Source organism: Dendrobates tinctorius, unplaced genomic scaffold, assembly GCF_039654945.1.
Source record: "Dendrobates tinctorius isolate UK_male_01 unplaced genomic scaffold, ASM3965494v1 ptg000031l, whole genome shotgun sequence".
NCBI classification, from domain to species: Eukaryota; Metazoa; Chordata; class Amphibia; order Anura; family Dendrobatidae; genus Dendrobates; species Dendrobates tinctorius.
In genome coordinates this window covers 23,396,176-23,417,646 of record NW_027361699.1, presented here as the reverse complement: position 1 = coordinate 23,417,646, position 21,471 = coordinate 23,396,176, and the positions used below count along the sequence as shown (strand labels likewise).

At 44.2% G+C, this 21,471-nt stretch overlaps 1 protein-coding gene across 4 annotated transcripts in view; it reads left to right on the top strand.

The window, feature by feature from the left end:
• LOC141086301 (zinc-regulated GTPase metalloprotein activator 1B-like) overlaps window positions 1-21,471 on the top strand; it is a 347,538-nt gene that overhangs the window by 218,815 nt on the left and 107,252 nt on the right. For 3 of the 4 annotated variants that reach the window (XM_073572259.1, XM_073572258.1, XM_073572260.1), the window contains 5 exons: window positions 3,792-3,888; window positions 9,503-9,594; window positions 13,810-13,869; window positions 19,712-19,749; window positions 20,802-20,957. In XM_073572259.1, the coding sequence (XP_073428360.1) occupies window positions 3,792-3,888; window positions 9,503-9,594; window positions 13,810-13,869; window positions 19,712-19,749; window positions 20,802-20,957 (443 nt within the window). The remainder of the gene's footprint in view (window positions 1-3,791; window positions 3,889-9,502; window positions 9,595-13,809; window positions 13,870-19,711; window positions 19,750-20,801; window positions 20,958-21,471) is intronic. The other variant, XM_073572261.1, reaches the window with a different exon arrangement.

Genomic DNA, 21,471 nt, shown 5'->3' with positions numbered 1-21,471 from the left:
AATCAATCACAGTGTGCCACATGGCATTGGTGTTTTCAATGCAAGAATATATCTTGCCAAAAAAACACCAGCACCATCAGGACCATCAATCAATGCAGCAGTTGAAGACCAAAATCAATCACAGTGTGCCACATGGCATTGGTGTTTTCAATGCAAGAATATATCTTGCCAAAAAGACACCAGCACCATCAGGACAAAAAATCAATGCAGTATCACAGAGCATCTTTATACTTACTGAACGCCCTTTTGGAAGCTGCAGGGGCGCTGTCCCAGCCATCCATCATCGCTGCGGCCACCTCATTCCAGAGCTGCCGGGTCACCACTGTGTCTTTCTACTGCTGGTCACGGCTGCCCCACAACGGGATACGCTCCTCAACAAGGCGGATCAGGTGCTCGTTGTCGATGTAGGCTTCTTCGCAGGCCTGCCACTAGGAATTTCAGGGCCCCATACTGGCAAAATTTTCGGGGCCCCCATGAGACTCCGCCCAGGCTCCACCCCTCAAACTGTCCACAGTCCCACCGCTCTCTCTTGGAAAAACTCCACTTCTCACCTATCACACATTAACAGTTCTCATCACCAGATCACACATATAGTCGGCAGCTTTTGCTTTGGACAAAAGATTTCTTTAAGCCGCCACCATAACAGGGTAGACACTTTTGGCCAGGCCCTACTCTACTGTAACCTATTAAATATTTATTAAAATATGCAATACACTTTACGTATATTTTTATTTATTTTTCAATTTTTAAAATGACCAATACTATCACATACAAGGAACAAATACCGCTACACCATATCCAGACCACATATTACCACCACATAGTGACCTATAATACCACATACAAAGAACAAATACCGCCACACCATGACCAGACCACATATTACTACCATAGTGACTGAATAATATCACATTCAAGGAACAAATACAGCCGCACCATGACCAGAGCACATATTACCACCACAAAGTGACCAAATAATAGCACATACAAGGGACAAATACCACCGCACCATGCCCAGACCACATATTGCCACCAGATGGTGACTGAATACTACAATACTGATCATTAATAAAAAAAAAAATAATACTATCACCATAAGTGGCATTATACAGGTAATATATTGATCAATGACATTATACACAGGAGCTGTGTATATAATGTACAGGTAACACAGTGATCACTGGTGACATTATACACAGGACCTCTGTGTGTGTGTGTATATATATATATATATGTGTATATATATATTATACAATGTATAGTGTCAATGTACAGGTAACAAACTAACTCACCAGTGATGTCTCTAGGTGAAGTCCTTCATCCTTGGTTTTCATTCATCCAGCACAGATCGCCATCACGCCTTCCAGCCAGGACTCGTCTCTGCAGGAAATAACAGTTATCTAGAACTCAGCTTGCAGAACACATTACTTATTTTTTCCCAACTTCTACATTACACCAAATGAAGAAAATAAAGGCGACATAGTGTCGCTCTGCACAGTAACAGGACCGCCCCCCCATTTAAAACATTAAGTACATCACTGCAGTAATAATATCCCTTAATTAGCCCCTATGGTAATAATATCCCCCATCCTGACCCCCGTGTGTCTCATTCCTGGCTTTAGCCATATGTTCTCCCATCCTGCCCTCATGAGTATCCATTCTGCCCCCATATGATCTCCATCGTATCCATCCTGCCCCATGATCCTGTGCGATCTGTCTCCATTCTGCCCCCATGTTCAGCACTCTGCCCCCATGTTCAGCACTCTGCCCCCATGTTCAGCACTCTGCCCCCATGTTCAGCTCTCTGCCCCCATGTTCAGCACTCTGCCCCCATGTTCAGCACTCTGCCCCCATGTTCAGCTCTCTGCCCCCATGTTCAGCTCTCTGCCCCCATGTTCAGCACTCTGCCCCCATGTTCAGCACTCTGCCCCCATGTTCAGCACTCTGCCCCCATGTTCAGCACTCTGCCCCCATGTTCAGCTCTCTGCCCCCATGTTCAGCTCTCTGCCCCCATGTTCAGCTCTCTGCCCCCAAGTTCAGCATTCTGCCCCCAGTCCAGCATTCTGCTCCATGTCTCGCATTCTGCCCCCATGTCTCGCATTCTGCCCCATGTCTCGCATTCTGCCCCCATGTCTCGCATTCTGCCCCCATGTCTCGCATTCTGCCCCCATGTCTCGCATTCTGCCCCCATGTCTCGCATTCTGCCCCCATGTCTCGCATTCTGCCCCCATGTCTCGCATTCTGCCCCCATGTCTCGCATTCTGCCCCCATGTCTCGCATTCTGCCCCCATGTCTCGCATTCTGCCCCCATGTTCAGCATTCTGCCCCCATGTCCAGCATTCTGCCCCATGTTCAGCATTCTGCCCCCAGTCCAGCACTATGCCCCCCCAGTCCAGTACTCTGCCCCTGGGCCCCCTGGATCGCCGCTGTAACAAAAAAAAGTTCTCCTTACCTGGCCGCGGTCCAGTGGCGGGCAAGGATCCCTCCGTCCCTCCACGCTGCAGCGCGCTTTAGCCGGCGACTGACACTGACGTCAGACGCCGGCGAGGTGCGCGCTGCGGCTGACGTCAGCTGCCAGCCTGCGATTAGCTGGCAGCTGTTAACTATTGACGTGCGGGCCGCCGGGCCCGCATGTCAATAGGGCTTAGCTGCTGCCCGCAGCGCCGCTAGCCAGGGCCCGGTTTACCTGCCGGTAGGGGCCCGGTGAGCTGAGAGGAGACTGGGCCCGATGCGGGCCCCCTCTGCCCGCCGGGCCCAGTCAGCGCAGTAATGCCCTGATGGCGGCCCTGCTTCTTCGTCATCCCGTTGTGGAACCTAGAAAAAAAGAAATATATTAGAATGTTTGTAATTTTGGAGAATGAAAAAGATAGAAAAAGAAACAGAGAAGAAGCAAGATAAAAGATGAAAAAAAGGCACATTATATACTCACATTGCGTCTCCTCGCCACGACTTGACTACGCTGCTCCCGCTCAGACTGCTCCCGCTCAGACCACTCCCGCACTCCATCTTCACTGCCCGTGTCCGATATCTGTAAAGAAATAAAAAATTAAAGCACATTTCTAGAGGCAGCTATACTTACCCAAAGGCAGCAACATCCTCACCTCACGATCAGCTTGGGCCAGTTCTTGCCGAGATGGTGAATACAGTGATCCAGAAGAAGACATGCTGAAATGAAAACAAAAAATACATTAGTACATTATAAAATTGTACAGGACACACAATTATGTTGAAGAATACTCACATTTTGGCTCCTGAAGCTTGAATCCACACTTGTAAAGGCTCTTCTAGGCTCTTGTCTGGTCTCTCTGCAAGGCTGTCTGTAGAGTAATTGTCCCTGAAGACGCCTTCTTTTATCTACACTCCTCCCAAACAATGTTGCTTGTTTAGGGGGAGTTTTAGACAAGTGCCTAGACATTGTTTACTCAAACCGCGTGCGCCCACAAGGCTTTGACGTGCGCGGTGCCAAGCGCTCGTCAGCGATCACATAGACTGTAATTCTATTTTTGGGTGCACACCGAGCGCACATGTGCGCGCGCGATTTTTTTAAGTATGTAGGCGGAACAAAAAATGCAACATGTGTTCGGCGCGTCAGGGCGCACATCTGTAAAATGCACAGCGCACGCTAAACGCTGATGAGCGTGTACATTTGCAAGACCCTGCGATCACCATGTTAAAGATAGGGGAATATTGCGCGTGCGCACGATGCGCTGCGCGATCAAACGCTAGTGTGAAACCAGAGTAGGTGTGAGTAATCAAATTTGATTGCATGTTTTTTTTTTTTGCTTTTATAGGCAGTGCTGTTGAAAAGTCCTTGGCAATAAGCCAGGCTGGAGAGCTGTATGAGGAGTGGCTGGAGTTAAGAAATGGATGCCTATGCTGCTCTGTAAAGTAAGTAATATTTCGATAAGCTTTTAAAGATGTTGTCCAGTCACCTGTGAGTTTTGACGGGTTGTTTCAAAGACATAGGGGGATAATAATAATTATCATATAATAATAATAATATCATATAATAATAATGATCAGGTTGGATAATAATAATAATAATAATCATTATTTATATAGCGCTAACATATTCCGCAACACTTTACAATTCAACAGTTCATATGCAGCAGTCATAACAAAGTTAACGATAATACAATAATTAATGCAAAGATATTGACTACCCTGCCCGTAAGAGCTTAAATCTACAATGAGGTGGGGGTGACACAAAGTACAGGTGCTTATTTACATTGATGGACCAGTCATCTTGCAGAAGTGGGGGTATATAAAGACTGCACGAGCTAGTCACCAGCCAATATTTGTAGTGTTTTTGGGAGTGATAGAATTTGATGGAGGGTTATAATCCGAGAAGTAGAGGATGGAGTATATATAAAAGGACATTAATTAGTGAACATGATCGGCCTCCGTAAACAGATGTGTTTTTAGGAAACGCCTAAAACTGTGTAAGTTGTGGTTAGTCCTAATTTCTTGTGGTAGAGCATTCTAGAGAACTGGTGCAACTTGGGAGTCTTGGAACTGGGAGTGGAAGTGGGAGGTATGGATTAGTGCGCTTGTGGAACAGAACGAGTGGGTAGGATGATAAACAGAAATGAGGAAGGTGCCGCACTGTGGAGGGCTTTATGGGTGAGAACAAGCAGTTTAAATTGGATCCTATAATGAATGGGTAGCCAGTGCAATGACTGCAACAGAGTGGAGGTGTCCGAGTACCGATTAGCCAGGTAGATGACCCTGGCTGCTGCACTAAGGATGGACTGGAGAGGGGAAAGTCGAGTGAGGGGGAGGCCAATTAATAGAGAATTGCAGTAATCAGTAGCCTGGATGAGTATGTGCAGTAGCTGCGTTACAGAATGAGGAGTAAACTTATGAGATCCCAGTCGTTTTTTTCCAGCCCATTGATTTCTATGCAGCAGTTAGACAACTGGAAATGAAGCAAATGTGGCATCTAGTTATAGTATTCACCAAACTCCCTATGGTAAATTGTATATGTAGCATGGAATACCATTAAACTTAACTTTTAATAAAAGTATAATTAAACATACACTCAGCAACCACAAATAGATAATTATAGAAACATATTTTCGGACTTATGATACACAAGAATATTAAAGTGACCACAACAACAGGAGTTTTTGGAAATCGCCCATAGAAGACAACGGTGGAGGAAGAGGAAGGGAAAATACTGTCCCTATTATCCCCTGTCATGCCCCATGTGAAGGACTTCTGCCCTAACAAGGACAGTACTCAAATCAAGCCCTAATAGTAATGACCCCCGACCATTCTGTACGTGTTTCGGCCTTTTCCCATGGGCCTCATCATGGAAAATTATAACCAAGGGGTAAGTATATAGTGAGTATGGAAAGTATTCAGACCCCTTTTAAATTTTTCACTCTTTGTTTCATTGCAGCCATTTGGTAAATTCAAAAAAGTTCTTTTTTTTTTTTTTGTTTGTTAATGAACACTGCACCTCATCTTGACTGAAAAATAAAACAGAAATGTAGAAATGTTTGCAAATTTATTAAAGCTCCTTTGGGCTGAAAGAGAGGCGCTTAGGCTACTTTCACACATCAGGTTTTCGGCGTCAGGCGCGATCCGGCGTCGTGCCGGAATGCCGGATCCGGCAAATGTTTTGTAAAACCTGATGTGCCGGATCCGGTGATGTGCCGGATCCGGTTATGTGCCGGATCCGGTTTTCTGCCGGATCCGTCTTGTTCTTGACAGACAAAACCGGATCCGTCTCATCCGTTTTTCTATCCGTTTTTAGACGGATTACGCCGGATCTGGTTTTTAAAATTGACCCTTGTGGCCTTCCGAACGAGATTGGCTACTGGAAAACTATATATAGCATGTTCCTACAGCCCTTCTTTGACAGGTTGTAGTGGGCAGAGCTACTGAGCATGCTCAGACCAAAAAAACCGGATCCGGCCACCGGATCCGGCGTTCGCCGGATCAGGCGCATTGCGGCGCCCATAGGCTTTCATTGTGTGAAAAAGCCGGACGCGCCGGATCCGGCGTGTCCGGCTTTTTCGCCGGAGACAAAAAACGTTACAGTAGCCGTTTTTTCCAGACGCCGGATCGCGACACATTGCCGGATCTGGCGAAAACCGGATGAAACGCATGGCCATCCGGCGCGATCCGGCGCAAATGCAAGTCAATGGGGGGGAAACCGGATCCGGCATTGCATTTCGCCGGATCCGGTTTCTGTCAAAAGCGCCGGATCGCGCCTGACGGCGAAAACCTGATGTGTGAAAGAGGCCTTAACTAGCCAATGCCTGGGCATGCTCCTGATGAGGCAGCAGATGGTCTCCTGAGGGATCTCCTCCCAGACCTGGAATAAAGCATCAATCAACTTCTGGACAGTCTGTGGTGCACAGTGGCGATGGTTGATGGAACGAGACAAGATGTCCCAGATGTGCTCAATTGGATTCAGGTCTGGTGAATGGGCAGGCCAGTCCATAGCTTCAATGCCTTCATCATGCAGGAACTGCTGACACACTTCAGTCACATAAGGCCTATAATTATCATGCATCAGAATGAACCCAGGGCCCACTGCACCTGCATCTATTCTCACAATGGGCCTGACGATCTTATCCTGATACCCACTGACAGTCAGGGTACCTCTGGCTAGCACATGGAGGGCTGTGCGGCCCTCCAAAGAAATGCCTCCCCACACCATAACTGACCCACTGCCAAACGTGCTGGAGGATGTTGCAGGCTTCAGAACGTTCTCCACGGCGTCTCCAGACTCTGACACATCTGTCACGTGTGTGAGTCATTAAAACTGCATGGACCTTTAGTCCGTGTCTGGTCCTTGCCTAGTGTATGCATGTAGTATACCAGTTTGTAGGGGTGTGTGTGTGACTATGTAGCAGACCTGTGTGTCTATGTAGCAGACCTGTGTGTCTATGTAGCAGACCTGTGTGTCTATGTAGCAGACCTGTGTGTCTATGTAACAGACCTGTGTGTCTAAGTAGCAGACCTATGTGTCTGTGTAGCAGACCTATGTGTCTGTGTAGCAGACCTGAGTGTCTGTGTAGCAGACCTGAGTGTCTATGTAGCAGACCTGAGTGTCTATGTAGCAGACCTGAGTGTCTATGTAGCAGACCTGAGTGTCTATGTAGCAGACCTGAGTGTCTATGTAGCAGACCTGAGTGTCTATGTAGCAGACCTGAGTGTCTATGTAGCAGACCTGAGTGTCTATGTAGCAGACCTGAGTGTCTATGTAGCAGACCTGAGTGTCTATGTAGCAGACCTGAGTGTCTATGTAGCAGACCTGAGTGTCTATGTAGCAGACCTGAGTGTCTATGTAGCAGACCTGAGTGTCTATGTAGCAGACCTGAGTGTCTATGTAGCAGACCTATGTGTCTGTGTAGCAGACCTGAGTGTCTATGTAGCAGACCTATGTGTCTGTGTAGCAGACCTGAGTGTCTATGTAGCAGACCTATGTGTCTATGTAGCAGACCTGAGTGTCTATGTAGCAGACCTGAGTGTCTATGTAGCAGACCTGAGTGTCTATGTAGCAGACCTGAGTGTCTATGTAGCAGACCTGAGTGTCTATGTAGCAGACCTGAGTGTCTATGTAGCAGACCTGAGTGTCTATGTAGCAGACCTGAGTGTCTATGTAGCAGACCTATGTGTCTGTGTAGCAGACCTGAGTGTCTGTGTAGCAGACCTGAGTGTCTATGTAGCAGACCTGAGTGTCTATGTAGCAGACCTGAGTGTCTATGTAGCAGACCTGAGTGTCTATGTAGCAGACCTGAGTGTCTATGTAGCAGACCTGAGTGTCTATGTAGCAGACCTGAGTGTCTATGTAGCAGACCTGAGTGTCTATGTAGCAGACCTGAGTGTCTATGTAGCAGACCTGAGTGTCTATGTAGCAGACCTGAGTGTCTATGTAGCAGACCTGAGTGTCTATGTAGCAGACCTGAGTGTCTATGTAGCAGACCTGAGTGTCTATGTAGCAGACCTGAGTGTCTATGTAGCAGACCTGAGTGTCTATGTAGCAGACCTGAGTGTCTATGTAGCAGACCTATGTGTCTGTGTAGCAGACCTGAGTGTCTATGTAGCAGACCTATGTGTCTGTGTAGCAGACCTGAGTGTCTATGTAGCAGACCTATGTGTCTATGTAGCAGACCTGAGTGTCTATGTAGCAGACCTGAGTGTCTATGTAGCAGACCTGAGTGTCTATGTAGCAGACCTGAGTGTCTATGTAGCAGACCTGAGTGTCTATGTAGCAGACCTGAGTGTCTATGTAGCAGACCTGAGTGTCTATGTAGCAGACCTGAGTGTCTATGTAGCAGACCTATGTGTCTGTGTAGCAGACCTGAGTGTCTGTGTAGCAGACCTGAGTGTCTATGTAGCAGACCTGAGTGTCTATGTAGCAGACCTGAGTGTCTATGTAGCAGACCTGAGTGTCTATGTAGCAGACCTGAGTGTCTATGTAGCAGACCTGAGTGTCTATGTAGCAGACCTGAGTGTCTATGTAGCAGACCTGAGTGTCTATGTAGCAGACCTGAGTGTCTATGTAGCAGACCTGAGTGTCTATGTAGCAGACCTGAGTGTCTATGTAGCAGACCTGAGTGTCTATGTAGCAGACCTGAGTGTCTATGTAGCAGACCTGAGTGTCTATGTAGCAGACCTATGTGTCTGTGTAGCAGACCTGAGTGTCTATGTAGCAGACCTATGTGTCTGTGTAGCAGACCTGAGTGTCTATGTAGCAGACCTATGTGTCTATGTAGCAGACCTGAGTGTCTATGTAGCAGACCTGAGTGTCTATGTAGCAGACCTGAGTGTCTATGTAGCAGACCTGAGTGTCTATGTAGCAGACCTGAGTGTCTATGTAGCAGACCTGAGTGTCTATGTAGCAGACCTGAGTGTCTATGTAGCAGACCTGAGTGTCTATGTAGCAGACCTGTGTGTCTATGTAGCAGACCTGTGTGTCTATGTAGCAGACCTGAGTGTCTATGTAGCAGACCTGAGTGTCTATGTAGCAGACCTGAGTGTCTATGTAGCAGACCTGAGTGTCTGTGTAGCAGACCTGAGTGTCTATGTAGCAGACCTGAATGTCTTTGTAGCAGACCTGAGTGTCTATGTAGCAGACCTGAGTGTGTGTGTAGCAGACCTATGTGTGTGTGTAGCAGACCTATGTGTCTGTGTAGCAGACCTGAGTGTCTATGTAGCAGACCTGAGTGTCTATGTAGCAGACCTGAGTGTCTATGTAGCAGACCTGAGTGTCTATGTAGCAGACCTGAGTGTCTATGTAGCAGACCTGAGTGTGTGTGTAGCAGACCTATTAAATGACTACTTAAATTTGGAGAGCCAAAAAAACTCAAAAAAGATCTGGTCGCGAAGGGGTTTTCAACAGTATTGTAAGAATGTTTCCTTGGAAAGTTTATTGCATACGCAGTCTGCCCTCTAGTGGACGCAAGCATTATCATGAGAAATAAGAAGTATTCAGTGTTTTACTTATTGTTAAAACTCCACAAATGTTTACCTTTTTATTTAGGGACAATGGACTAAAAGCAATAGAAGATCTAATGCAGAAGAAAGGCAAGTTTGACTACATACTACTGGAAACCACGGGTTTAGCAGATCCAGGTAATTTTTTCACTGTTGTGTACATGCATATACAAATCTGCCACAGTATGTCACATTGGTTCTCATTCTACAATCTTAAATACCGTATTTTTCGCACTATAAGGCTGGTTTTACACTTACCGTGTTTTTGCAGGCCAATTTTGCGGCCCCAGTAGATTTCTATGGGGCCGCAAAATCGGCCCGCAAAAAATCCATGGTGTGCCGTACGGCCGTGAGGGCCGTTTTTGCGGCCGTGATAAAAGATTGAGCTTGCTCGATCTTTTATACGGCATACGGACACGGCCCCCATTCTAAATCTATGGGGCCGCAAAAACAAACGGAAGTTTGTTTTTGCGGCGCACCGTGACTTCCGGTTTTGCGGACCGCCGTTTTTTTCCCAATGCTATTTACATAGCATTGGGGGAAAAAAACCCACGGCGATCCGCAAACTTTTTTACGGTCCGTTATTGCGGCCTTTTTTGCGGCGATACGGCCCCTAAAAACAGGACGCAAAAACAGCGGCAAGTGTAAAAGTAGCCTAAGACGGACTTTTTTTCCCCAAAAATTGTGGAGGAAAATGGAATTGCGTCTTATAGTCGGAATCTACCGTACTTACAAATACTGTGCCGGCAGCAGGAGCCGGACGATTCTGCGGTAGTCCCGATTTGACGTTTCCGGGCGATGATCACACTCCCTTCCCAGGCTGGTGCAGCAGGTTCGGCGGTGGTGCTCTGTGGTGCGGAGGGCTCCGCCGGCAGTTTGTGAATCCCGGAGGCCCCATACATCCATTGCTGCAATGCAGGGGCCTCTGGGAAAATGGTCGCCGGGGGTGGCGCATGCTCAGATTGAGATCTTGTCTCCCGCATTGCAGCAATGGATATGCGGGGCCTTCGGGCTTTCAAAAGATGCCGATGGAGCCCCCCGCACCACAGAGCACCACCGCTGAACCTGCCACACCAGCCTGGGATGGGATTTCCCGGAGGCCACCGTATCGCAGCTATGGATATGCAGGGCCTCCGTTCTTGCATAAGATGCCATTGGAGCCCCGAGCATCACCGCCGAACCTGCCATACCAGCCTGGGATGGGATTTCCGGGAGGCCACTGCACCTGCCGCATCAGCCTGGGATGGAGGTCATATCGCCGGACCACTGAACATCTCCTCTGACCCCGCTCCACCAGCGCTGCTGATCCCCCCCCCCCCCCCCCCGGGTAAGCTGAATTTGGACTGTACGACGGAACCCCATTTGACACATTAATTTTTTTACCCGTTTTTCTTCTTAAAATTTGGGGTGCGTCTTATGGTCTGGTGCGTCTTATAGTCCAAAAAATACGGTACTTCTGGCCAGTACATTTTTTCCCTGTCTTATCGAATGGAAAATCACAATATAAATAGATTAACGACCAGGTGATGATTTTCCTAAATCCTTTTTTTTTTTAAGCCACTTATCAAGGCTTTGCAACCTCCTATAGGAAGGGGCTGCAGTGCCACCTAAAGCTCCATGTCCCTTTAGATTTTTTACCATACATAGAACCTTGCTCCTAAATGTTACCCTACTTAGGTGCCATGTTCTATGATTGGAGAACCCGTTTAATTGAAGTGTGAACATGGCCTCAAAGGGTATTGTAAGGTTTTAGGCATCTCTGTGTCTGATTCCTGACAGATATGTTCCATATTAGACTGTTAATATAAACTGCATTTCTACAATGGCTCGTATTCTAGGTCACATGGCCAATGTTACTATGAGTATATAGGTAGCACTGATTGATGGCAGACATGCGTGTACTCTAGCCGACAGCCTTGTCTCCTGCTGTTTTTTGGATTACATCGGACACCACTTATCGTGCTGTGCTGGTAATGTTTTATTAGCACAGATAAGTGGACGAATGTATGATTATGACAAATTATGGTTATAGGAACATCTTTCATCATACAGAGAAAAACTTTTATTTTTGTTGTGACAGTTGGTAAAAGTCCAGTATTATATTGTAATGTACCTTTGTAGTGATATTTGTCCCCAGCATTACAGACCTCATGTCACAAGGAATCCGACCACTCTGGCACGTCCGTTATTTCTCATTCACAGCAGTGACATGCCGGTTCGCCACCAGATAATTGTCACACTACAGTAATTTCTTTTAAAGGAAAAGACATTGATTTGGCCCCTGTTACTTGTAAAGTCCATTTCAGCCAAATTGGAAAACGATTAAGCTTTTTGGGACAGAAATCAATTGGCATCAGGACTCGATCAGCTCCTGTAGCCCTGGTAGGAAGCTGCTGGAGCAGATGACAGGTATTACAGTGTTGACACAAAGTGATGCTTGGAGGACCACATGTGATCATGTCAGAAGGACAGCTTCAGCCGCCACAGCGAGCCCCCTTACCATCGCCTCTCATCTGTTTGGACAGGCCTGTCATGCACGTGTTTGTGATTCTTTTCACAACGCGCCATGGCTATCTGTGCTGTCAGTGTTTCTCTCCCAGTGATATTTCTGCAAAGAGACATCCTATAGCAAGGTATTTAAATAGCAATGGCAGAGTTTTATTATTTACAAGAGTCCGGACGAGGCAGCCGTCACTCAGGACACCCAAGAGCAAAGCTTATTAAATGATGCTTAGGGCCTAACATTGTGTCCCAGAAATACCATTGCTTTGGCAAGTTCTTTCTATTTAGGTATGACAGTAAAAAGATATATAACGTAAGATTATACGGTCATTGCTATATTTAATTAGTAGCATGTGCCAGCTTTAATATCTAAGGAAATGACTTTAATGAAAAGCCCCAATAGATTACAGACCCAGTGTTCTGGTCCTGATCTCTATAGGTGTGCCCACTCTTACCTCTTCTCGAATTTAGTTAAAGGGGATATACCTGCCTGTTGTGTACGGCGCAGGTCACTGACCGCTCCTGGCAGAGATTCAGCTTTTCCAGGTCAACAGAGCAGCAGTTTCTCTTCCTGCTGTTAGGGCGAGACTACTGGTGCCATGCTGATTGATAGCCGGCTTTCCCCAAATAGGCAATGGAGAGCAGGCTGTCAATCAGCATGACACCAGTAGTCCCGCCCTAACAGCAGGAAGAGAAACTGCTGCTCTTTTGACCTGGAAAAGCTGTATCTCTGGCAGGAGCAGTCAATGATCGGCGCCAGTTACAACAGGCAGGTTGTTGTCTCTGTTAGCAACTACATGCCTTTTTTTAAGTCCTGGATATTCCCTTTAGGTACTCCAATTTCACACAGAACAAACCCACAGACCCATATAGCATTGACACCTATCACTAAATCATGTTTATTTTTTAAAGTTTGTAATCTTTAGTCACACATCTCAAGATACAAAAGTATTGGGACAGCTATACTTTATACTTTCAGAAGTCTTTATAACATCCCATCCTAAATCCATTAATATGTAGTTGGTCAGCACTTTGCAGATATCCTATCCACATTCCTGGGAAGGCCTTTCACAAGATTTTGGAGTGGTTATGTGGGAATTTTTGCCCAATCATAAATGCTGAAGTATTACATTTTCCCTCTACTGGAATTAAGGGGTGTAGGCCAACTCCTGGAAAAACAACCACATGGCATTTTCTCTCCTACACCAAACTTTACCGTTGGCACTATGCAGTCAGGGGGTAATGTTCTCCTGGCATTCACCAAACCCAGACTCGGCCATCAAACTGCTAGATAGTGTGATTTATGTTTTTACTGCTTTAGTCGAGTGGTAGTGTGCTTTACACCACTACATCTGACACCTGGCATTGTGCTTGGTGATGTAAAGCTTGAATGCTGTGGAATCCTATGTCATAAGGCTCCCAAGGCACAGTTTTTGTACTGACGTTAATGCCAGTGGAGGTTTGGACTCTGCAGTCATTTTGTCAGTAGAGTGGTGTTCATTTTTCTGCACTGTGCGTCTCAGTACTCGATGTCCTTGCTCTGTAATTTTACGTGGCCTGCCACTTCCACTCTTCAATAATACCACTTTGGATTTTGGAGATGTGAAAAAGCAAAAAATAAAGTTGTTATATTGTGTTGTTCCTGAGGTTGTTGCTCAGAGGCTGTCACTCCAGAAGGGGCCTAATGTTGTACATGCCCTATCTATGAAAGTTTAGTGATGGGCATGTCCTCATATGTGATGTGACTGCATTATAGTATTAAATATAAAATATAGAAAATAGTGCGGACACAGTCCTCTAAATTGGTCCAGATTGTTCTGATGGGTGACTTTATATGTGGTTTCTTTGTAGGTTCTGTGGCCTCCATGTTCTGGGTGGATGCTGAGCTGGGAAGTGACATCTACCTGGACGGTGAGTGCGATGTGTGCAGGTGGGAGTATTGGGATCATAATTATTGCGGTGCTTGTACACTTTCTTTCTGTCTTCAGTGTTTGGAGATTTATTACGCACTGTTTTGGATCATATATACATGCCATGGTTCACTTTGGTTACAACATCCATATGCACAGTTATCTGAGCTGTTACAGAGATATAATAGTCATTGTTGAGTTTGTTTCAGCAACTGCATAGTCAAAGCTCGAACAATGGTGATAAATGTTATGTCACTTAATAGCATAGTCAAATTTGAATTCTTAGCTTCTTAGCTTTAATCTCCAGTCCCCACAGTTTTTTCCAATGTATGTTTGACAAATGACCAGATTTTTTTCTGTCGGCCCATAGGCAATGCTGTCTGTGAAAGGGGCTGGCTGACTGCCACGTTTCATTAGCTATGATGGAGAAGGGGGCTGACTTTGCTGCTAAAATGAGCATCTCTTTTCACATTAGTACATGCTGCTAGTCGGCTGTTGGGGGCTCAATTGAGGTTGAGTGGGACCTTTGTTTCCATCCCTGGTAATTCCCCTGATGATACTTTTTCATAACCATTTTTTTCGGCAAATAAACGGGCTAAGTTGTTTGATTTTATCTTTTGTTGCTAACCTAGAATGTGCCATTGTCAGCTCTCACTCTTTCTTTGTGAGTATTGTACAGATTATATACATCCTTCTGATATTTTAATTAACTATTTGTTTTATAAAATAGAAAAGCGTCGTCCATCCCTCTCCATACTTGGCCCCATTCACATGCTTACGCAGGAAATGTTGTCTTATCAGACACATACTTGTAGGAGACCATTTGGGACGGGAGATTGTAGCTGAAAATCAAGGCAACTTTTCAGACTTGGTCTAGCTGTATAGGTAAAATAACATGTGTGCAATGTGCACAAATATAGTACAAGTACCCAATGCAGATCCTTTAGCAAAAGTGCAAAAGAGGACATATATGCCAAATAGCAATCACAAGCCTCCTATAGTAGGGGTTATAAAAATCAAAGTGCAACCTCTAATGAGGTATAACCCTCACAAAAAAAGTATAACGACAAAGTCATTAATAGAAGTCCTGGGAAAAAATGTACAATGTATGTGCACAATATAGTGCATGTACCCAAAGGAGAAAGCGGAAATATGGATAGTATCAGTATGTCAAATAGCAACCACACGACTCCTAAAATGGGTGTATAAATCACTGTGTAGCCTCACATGAGGTATGTACTCCTGACCAGTGTCAAAAGAAGTCCTAAAAAAATATGTATAGGGATTGTATTACATATATGTCATATAGCAACCACAAGACTCCAATCAAAAAAGGGGGTATAAATCACTGTGTAGCCTCACATGAGGTATGTACCCCTGACCAGTGTCAGAAGTCCTGAAAAAATATGTATAGGGATTGTATTACATATATCCCATATAGCAACCACAAGACTCCAATCAAAAAGGGGGTATGGAGATCAAAATATAACCACAAATAGTGTATGTCCCCCTAAAATAATAATGACAATTGTCATGAAAGAAGTCCAGGAAAGGTGTGCAGGGCAATGTTCCACATAATATGAGGCCTCTACACACATAATTGCACCAATGCCCGCTTAAAACCAGCCCACAAGGCAGTGAACATAGTAAATAATTAATAAAGTGCTAAGTGCATACCTGGCGACAGAGAACAAACCCCGACGCGCGTTTTGCGTCAGCTTCCTCGGGGGGTTATGTGAAAGCAGGGAGAAAGTGGCCATTAAATAGTCCATGTGGATACCGCTGTCAGGTTGCGGTGTGGCGGCGCTTCCGGTACTAGTGCCAAGAGCCGAAAACCAAGGAGTCAGCGTCCTACGTCACAGGGCCGGCCCACCAGCGACGCATCAGCTGAGAGGCAGGGCCTGTGGCGCAGCATGGACACGTGTCCCAGGCAACCAGCAAACAGACGAGCAGCAGGAAGCGCTCACCGCAGAGAAGGACAACATGTATTTTGGAGGATCTGTGTCCAACATGACAGCATAAGACACTATAAACCACTTAGTGTGCCACAAACTGAGTATAGCTAAGTGCCCAAAAGGAATATATACATAAAATAAGGGTTGCAAATGCCCCGAATTGTTGGAAAGATTCAATCATTGTACGCTATCCTCTAAAATGAAAAAGAGGAATGACATAATAATCCAGACCATGCATAAAGATGCATATATCCATATGATGTACCAATGACATGTATAAACATACAGTGGGGCAAAAAAGTATTTAGTCAGTCAGCAATAGTGCAAGTTCCACCACTTAAAAAGATGAGAGGCGTCTGTAATTTACATCATAGGTAGACCTCAACTATGGGAGACAAACTGAGAAAAAAAAATCCAGAAAATCACATTGTCTGTTTTTTTTTCATTTTATTTGCATATTATGGTGGAAAATAAGGATTTGGTCAGAAACAAAATTTCATCTCAATACTTTGTGATATATCCTTTGTTGGCAATGACAGAGGTCAAACGTTTTCTGTAAGTCTTCACAAGGTTGCCACACACTGTTGTTGGTATGTTGGCCCATTCCTCCATGCAGATCTCCTCTAGAGCAGTGATGTTTTTGGCTTTTCGCTTGGCAACACGAACTTTCAACCAGGGCTGTGGAGTCGGTAAGCCAAACCTGCGACTCCGACTCCTCAATTTCCCTTACACCGACTCCGACTCCAACTCCGACTCCACGACTCCGACTCCCACACATATTGCTTATATTTAAGTGAAAAATTTATTGTAGTACAATGTGAATCTCAGACATTTAATCATTTTTATGATCCAATAATCAAGATATTTAGATAGAACAGAATATATATTGGTGTACTACCCGGTTTTCATTCTTTTTGGTACAGATACGATATGGATAGACAGATATGGATAAATGGATAGATAGAGCAGATTTCTAATCTGCTTTTGCTATTGAAAACATTATCTATGAGCTCAAAAACCTTTCAGGTGATGCAGTTTTTTAAAAAGATGATCAGCTTTTGCAGCTGAAAAACGTATCCTCAAAAAACACAGGAAAAACGCTGTGTGTGAATGTAGCCTTAGATCAGGAATATAACAGCCATTTATAGGACATTTCATAACTTTCCCAAACTCCTATGAAAAAATATTCAGCACATCCTGCATTGAATTACTGTACCCAATTTATTATATATTTTAGGAGTCGGAGTCGGTCCATTTTATACCGACTCCAACTCCGACTCCACCAAAATGAGCACCGACTCCGACTCTACGACTCCGACTCCGACTCCACAGCCCTGCTTTCAACTCCCTCCAAAGGTTTTCTATAGGGTTGAGATCTGGAGACTGGCTAGGCCACTCCAGGACCTTGAAATGCTTCTTACGAAGCCACTCCTTCGTTGCCCTGGCGGTGTGCTTTGGATCATTGTCATGTTGAAAGACCCAGCCACGTTTCATCTTCAATGCCCTTGCTGATGGAAGGAGGTTTGCACTCAAAATCTCACGATACATGGCCCCATTCATTCTTTCATGTACCCGGATCAGTCGTCCTGGCCCCTTTGCAGAGAAACAGCCCCAAAGCATGATGTTTCCACCACCATGCTTTACAGTAGGTATGGTGTTTGATGGATGCAACTCAGTATTCTTTTTCCTCCAAACACGACAAGTTGTGTTTCTACCAAACAGTTCCAGTTTGGTTTCATCAGACCATAGGACATTCTCCCAAAACTCCTCTGGATCATCCAAATGCTCTCTAGCAAACTTCAGACGGGCCCGGACATGTACAGGCTTAAGCAGTGGGACACGTCTGGCACTGCAGGATCTGAGTCCATGGTGGCGTAGTGTGTTACTTATGGTAGGCCTTGTTACATTGGTCCCAGCTCTCTGCAGTTCATTCACTAGGTCCCCCCGCGTAGTTCTGGGATTTTTGCTCACCGTGCTTGTGATCATTCTGACCCCACGGGGTGGGATTTTGCGTGGAGCACCAGATCGAGGGAGATTATCAGTGGTCTTGTATGTCTTCCATTTTCTAATTATTGCTCCCACAGTTGATTTCTTCACTCCAAGCTGGTTGGCTATTGCAGATTCAGTCTTCCCAGCCTGGTGCAGGGCTACAATTTTGTTTCTGGTGTCCTTTGACAGCTCTTTGGTCTTCACCATAGTGGAGTTTGGAGTCAGACTGTTTGAGGGTGTGCACAGGTGTCTTTTTATACTGATAACAAGTTTAAACAGGTGCCATTACTACAGGTAATGAGTGGAGGAAAGAGGAGACTCTTAAAGAAGAAGTTACAGGTCTGTGAGAGCCAGAAATCTTGATTGCTTGTTTCTGACCAAATACTTATTTTCTACCATAATATGCAAATAAAATGAAAAAAAAACAGACAATGTGATTTTCTGGATTTTTTTTTCTCAGTTTGTCTCCCATAGTTGAGGTCTACCTATGATGTAAATTACAGACGCCTCTCATCTTTTTAAGTGGTGGAACTTGCACTATTGCTGACTGACTAAATACTTTTTTACTGTATGTATCCATATATAAGTACATACATATATATACACAGTTCATGAACATGTATGATGAAGAATAAATACATTGATCCCCTGATGTGCCACCAACACGAACACCCCAAAGCAATAATAGGTACCCATACCTATCAAAAAAATTAAGAAGGGAAGGGAAGAAATATAAAAAAAAATAACATTATAATATATTAAACAATAGGAGGAGGACACTCTTTGTTTCTTTTTTTCTTTTTCTTTCATCCATGAGTAGGAATTCTTCAAATGTCATATGCATTCAGCATAATGGATGCCTCCTCCAGAGATCAAGTAACAAAGTGGAATCAAGATGGAAAACAAAATACGGACTCATGGCCTAAGAAACCTGAATAGGGTATACAAGAAAGAAAATTAAAACAAAATGCAAATACAATAAAATAAAAACCAAGAACGGGTATTTTATAAAAATGGAGCAAAACTCAAGACCTCGTTCAGGCCCTTGGGTCGTACACAGTCGACCCTCATAATCCACTTGGCTTCAAGTTGTGAAAGATTTTTCTTCCAATCTCCACCCCGGCCATCCAAGAGGACCCTGTCTATCCCTTTAACCCTCAGGAGTTTGGCATCGCATGAATGTGCACTCTTGAAGTGTCGGGGTATGTGTTTTAAAATGGACATGTCAGCGACATCACCAGCCTTGATGATGTCACGGACATGTTCACATACTCTGATGCGTAACTGACGTGAAGTCAGCCCAATGTACACAAGTCCACAGGGGCAGGATGCGTGATAGATAAAACCTTCAGTGCTGCAAGTAATATGCTGTGTGATTTTAAATTCCCTTGAACCATCCCCAGAGCGAAAAGAACAACGCTCTAGGTTGACACAGGCCGCACAATCCCCGCAGGGAAAAAAACCCCATTTCAGACCCTTTTTGCACTTTTGCTAAAGGATCTGCATTGGGTACTTGTACCGTATTTGTGCACATTGCACACATTTTATTTTACCTATACAGCTCATATAGTGTGAACTACAGTGTGTTTTACCTGGTGATTATTTCACCTGTTTGTTCTCTTCTCTTTGTCATTTTTCTATTATGGGCATTAATAAAATTATTTGCATTTACGTCCATTTATATGCGCCTCATTCTTCCGGTTTGATTGGATTTCTATGATACCATAACTATTAGGCTCTGTTCACCTTTCATTGCATGCAGTGCTATTTTATCTAGTAAAGATAGTCAACAACTCCTGTAGAAATGGAAGTCATGGTGCCGGTGTTGACAGTCTTGTTAAATCATGACCACATCAGGCTACAATTTTTTAAATATAAGTATGTCTGCACTTCCTACAGGCATTATATCGGTGGTGGACGCCAAATATGCTGTCCAGGTGAGTAATAAGTAATTTTGGTCACAGAAACCTCATCACGCTTTACACTTGTCAGTGGGGTTCAGCAAAAAGATTTACAGGACCCTTGTCCAGTGGTAACCTTGATATTTTGTAGCTGCCAGATTGGATCCCTGTGAACCTTCCACTTGCCGGCATCCCGGCTCTTCTTCAAGTTGGTTGTGGCATCATTGTTACGGCATGACACACATATGATGGATGTACAAATCAGATGAGGTTCTGGGTGTACTGGCATGTAAAAGGATGTTTGCAGAGCTGGACCAGTAGCTATAGCCTATTGATGTGGCCACTGGAAGAGGTTAGGCCATATCTTTTCCTCAACAGTACTTTACAGGCATATATTATATAAAATAGTCAAGGAGATGGAAGACCATTCTCCTACTCTAAATGAGTACCATTTAGGATTATTTTTTTTTCTGTAGTGTGTTTTTTTTGTTACATTTTAATATACTTCGTAAGGTTACTCTGTAATTATTGCCAAGGTGGAAGAACAATAGCAGTAACAGATAAGTCTTAAAACTTAAACATCCATGTCAGCCTCTTGAGTCCCATCAGATCCTATAACTATCAGTCATGACTAAATTGGAATTCTGTCATCAGAATAGATATCCTCAAAGCTCAGCTGCCATACAGAAGTAACTTTCCACTTTCCTGCAGTAGATTTGCTAACTTGTTCAATTCCTTTGGCTGTATGCCTTGACCTCAATAGCTGAATATCACTGGATTTCTTTCAAGCTAATACAAGCAGTGACAGTAGGACAATAGAGAGCAATTTAAAGAGTGTCATGCTTCACAGACCTGGCTCACCACAGGCTGCTCCGAGAGACGTCACTATTTCAGCACATTGCTAAATTGAAACTGAAGGGGTAATTGATATCATGGGCGATCACTCTAATGAGACTGTCACCCATGGATCTGAAATATTTATTTTCTCATCATAGACAAATGATTGGACAACGTGACATGACAGTCGCCTTCTTACTAGACTTGACATGTACAAAATATACATATATTTTATTTTCTTTCGTTGACAGATAAATGCTATTCTTCGGGGCCAGTTTTGCACAAATAGATTTAGGAAAGAAAATATTGAAAAAGACTACTATATTAGAGAGCATACAGTCATGGCCGAAAGTGTTGGCACCCTTGAAATTGTTCCAGAAAATGCCATATTTCTCCCAGAAAATTATGTAAGTTACACTTCTTTGTTTCCTTTGTGTGTATTGTAACAATACAAAAAAAAAACAAAGAAAAAAAGGGAAATTGGACATACAGTACAGACCAAAAGTTTGGACACACCTTGTCATTCAAAGAGTTTTCTTTATTTTCATGACTATGAAAATTGTAGATTCACTCTGAAGGCATCAAAACCATGAATTAACACATGTGGAATTATATAATTAACAAAAAAGTGTGAAACAACTGTATATTCTAGGTTCTTGAAAGTAGCCACCTTTTGCTTTGATTACTGCTTTGCACACTCTTGGCATTCTCTTGATGAGTTATATCAGAATTGGAAACGTAAGCTCAAAAATTCAATTTGGAGTATGAGGGGAGCATTACTAATTATTTATAAGTAAAATATAACTTTATTGAATCAAAAAACAAAACAAACACGCAGAAATCCACAAACAACCGTGTCACCTATATAGGCCCTAAATTGGGGCCCTGATAACAGCTACCTACCAGCGGAGGTTGGCACCC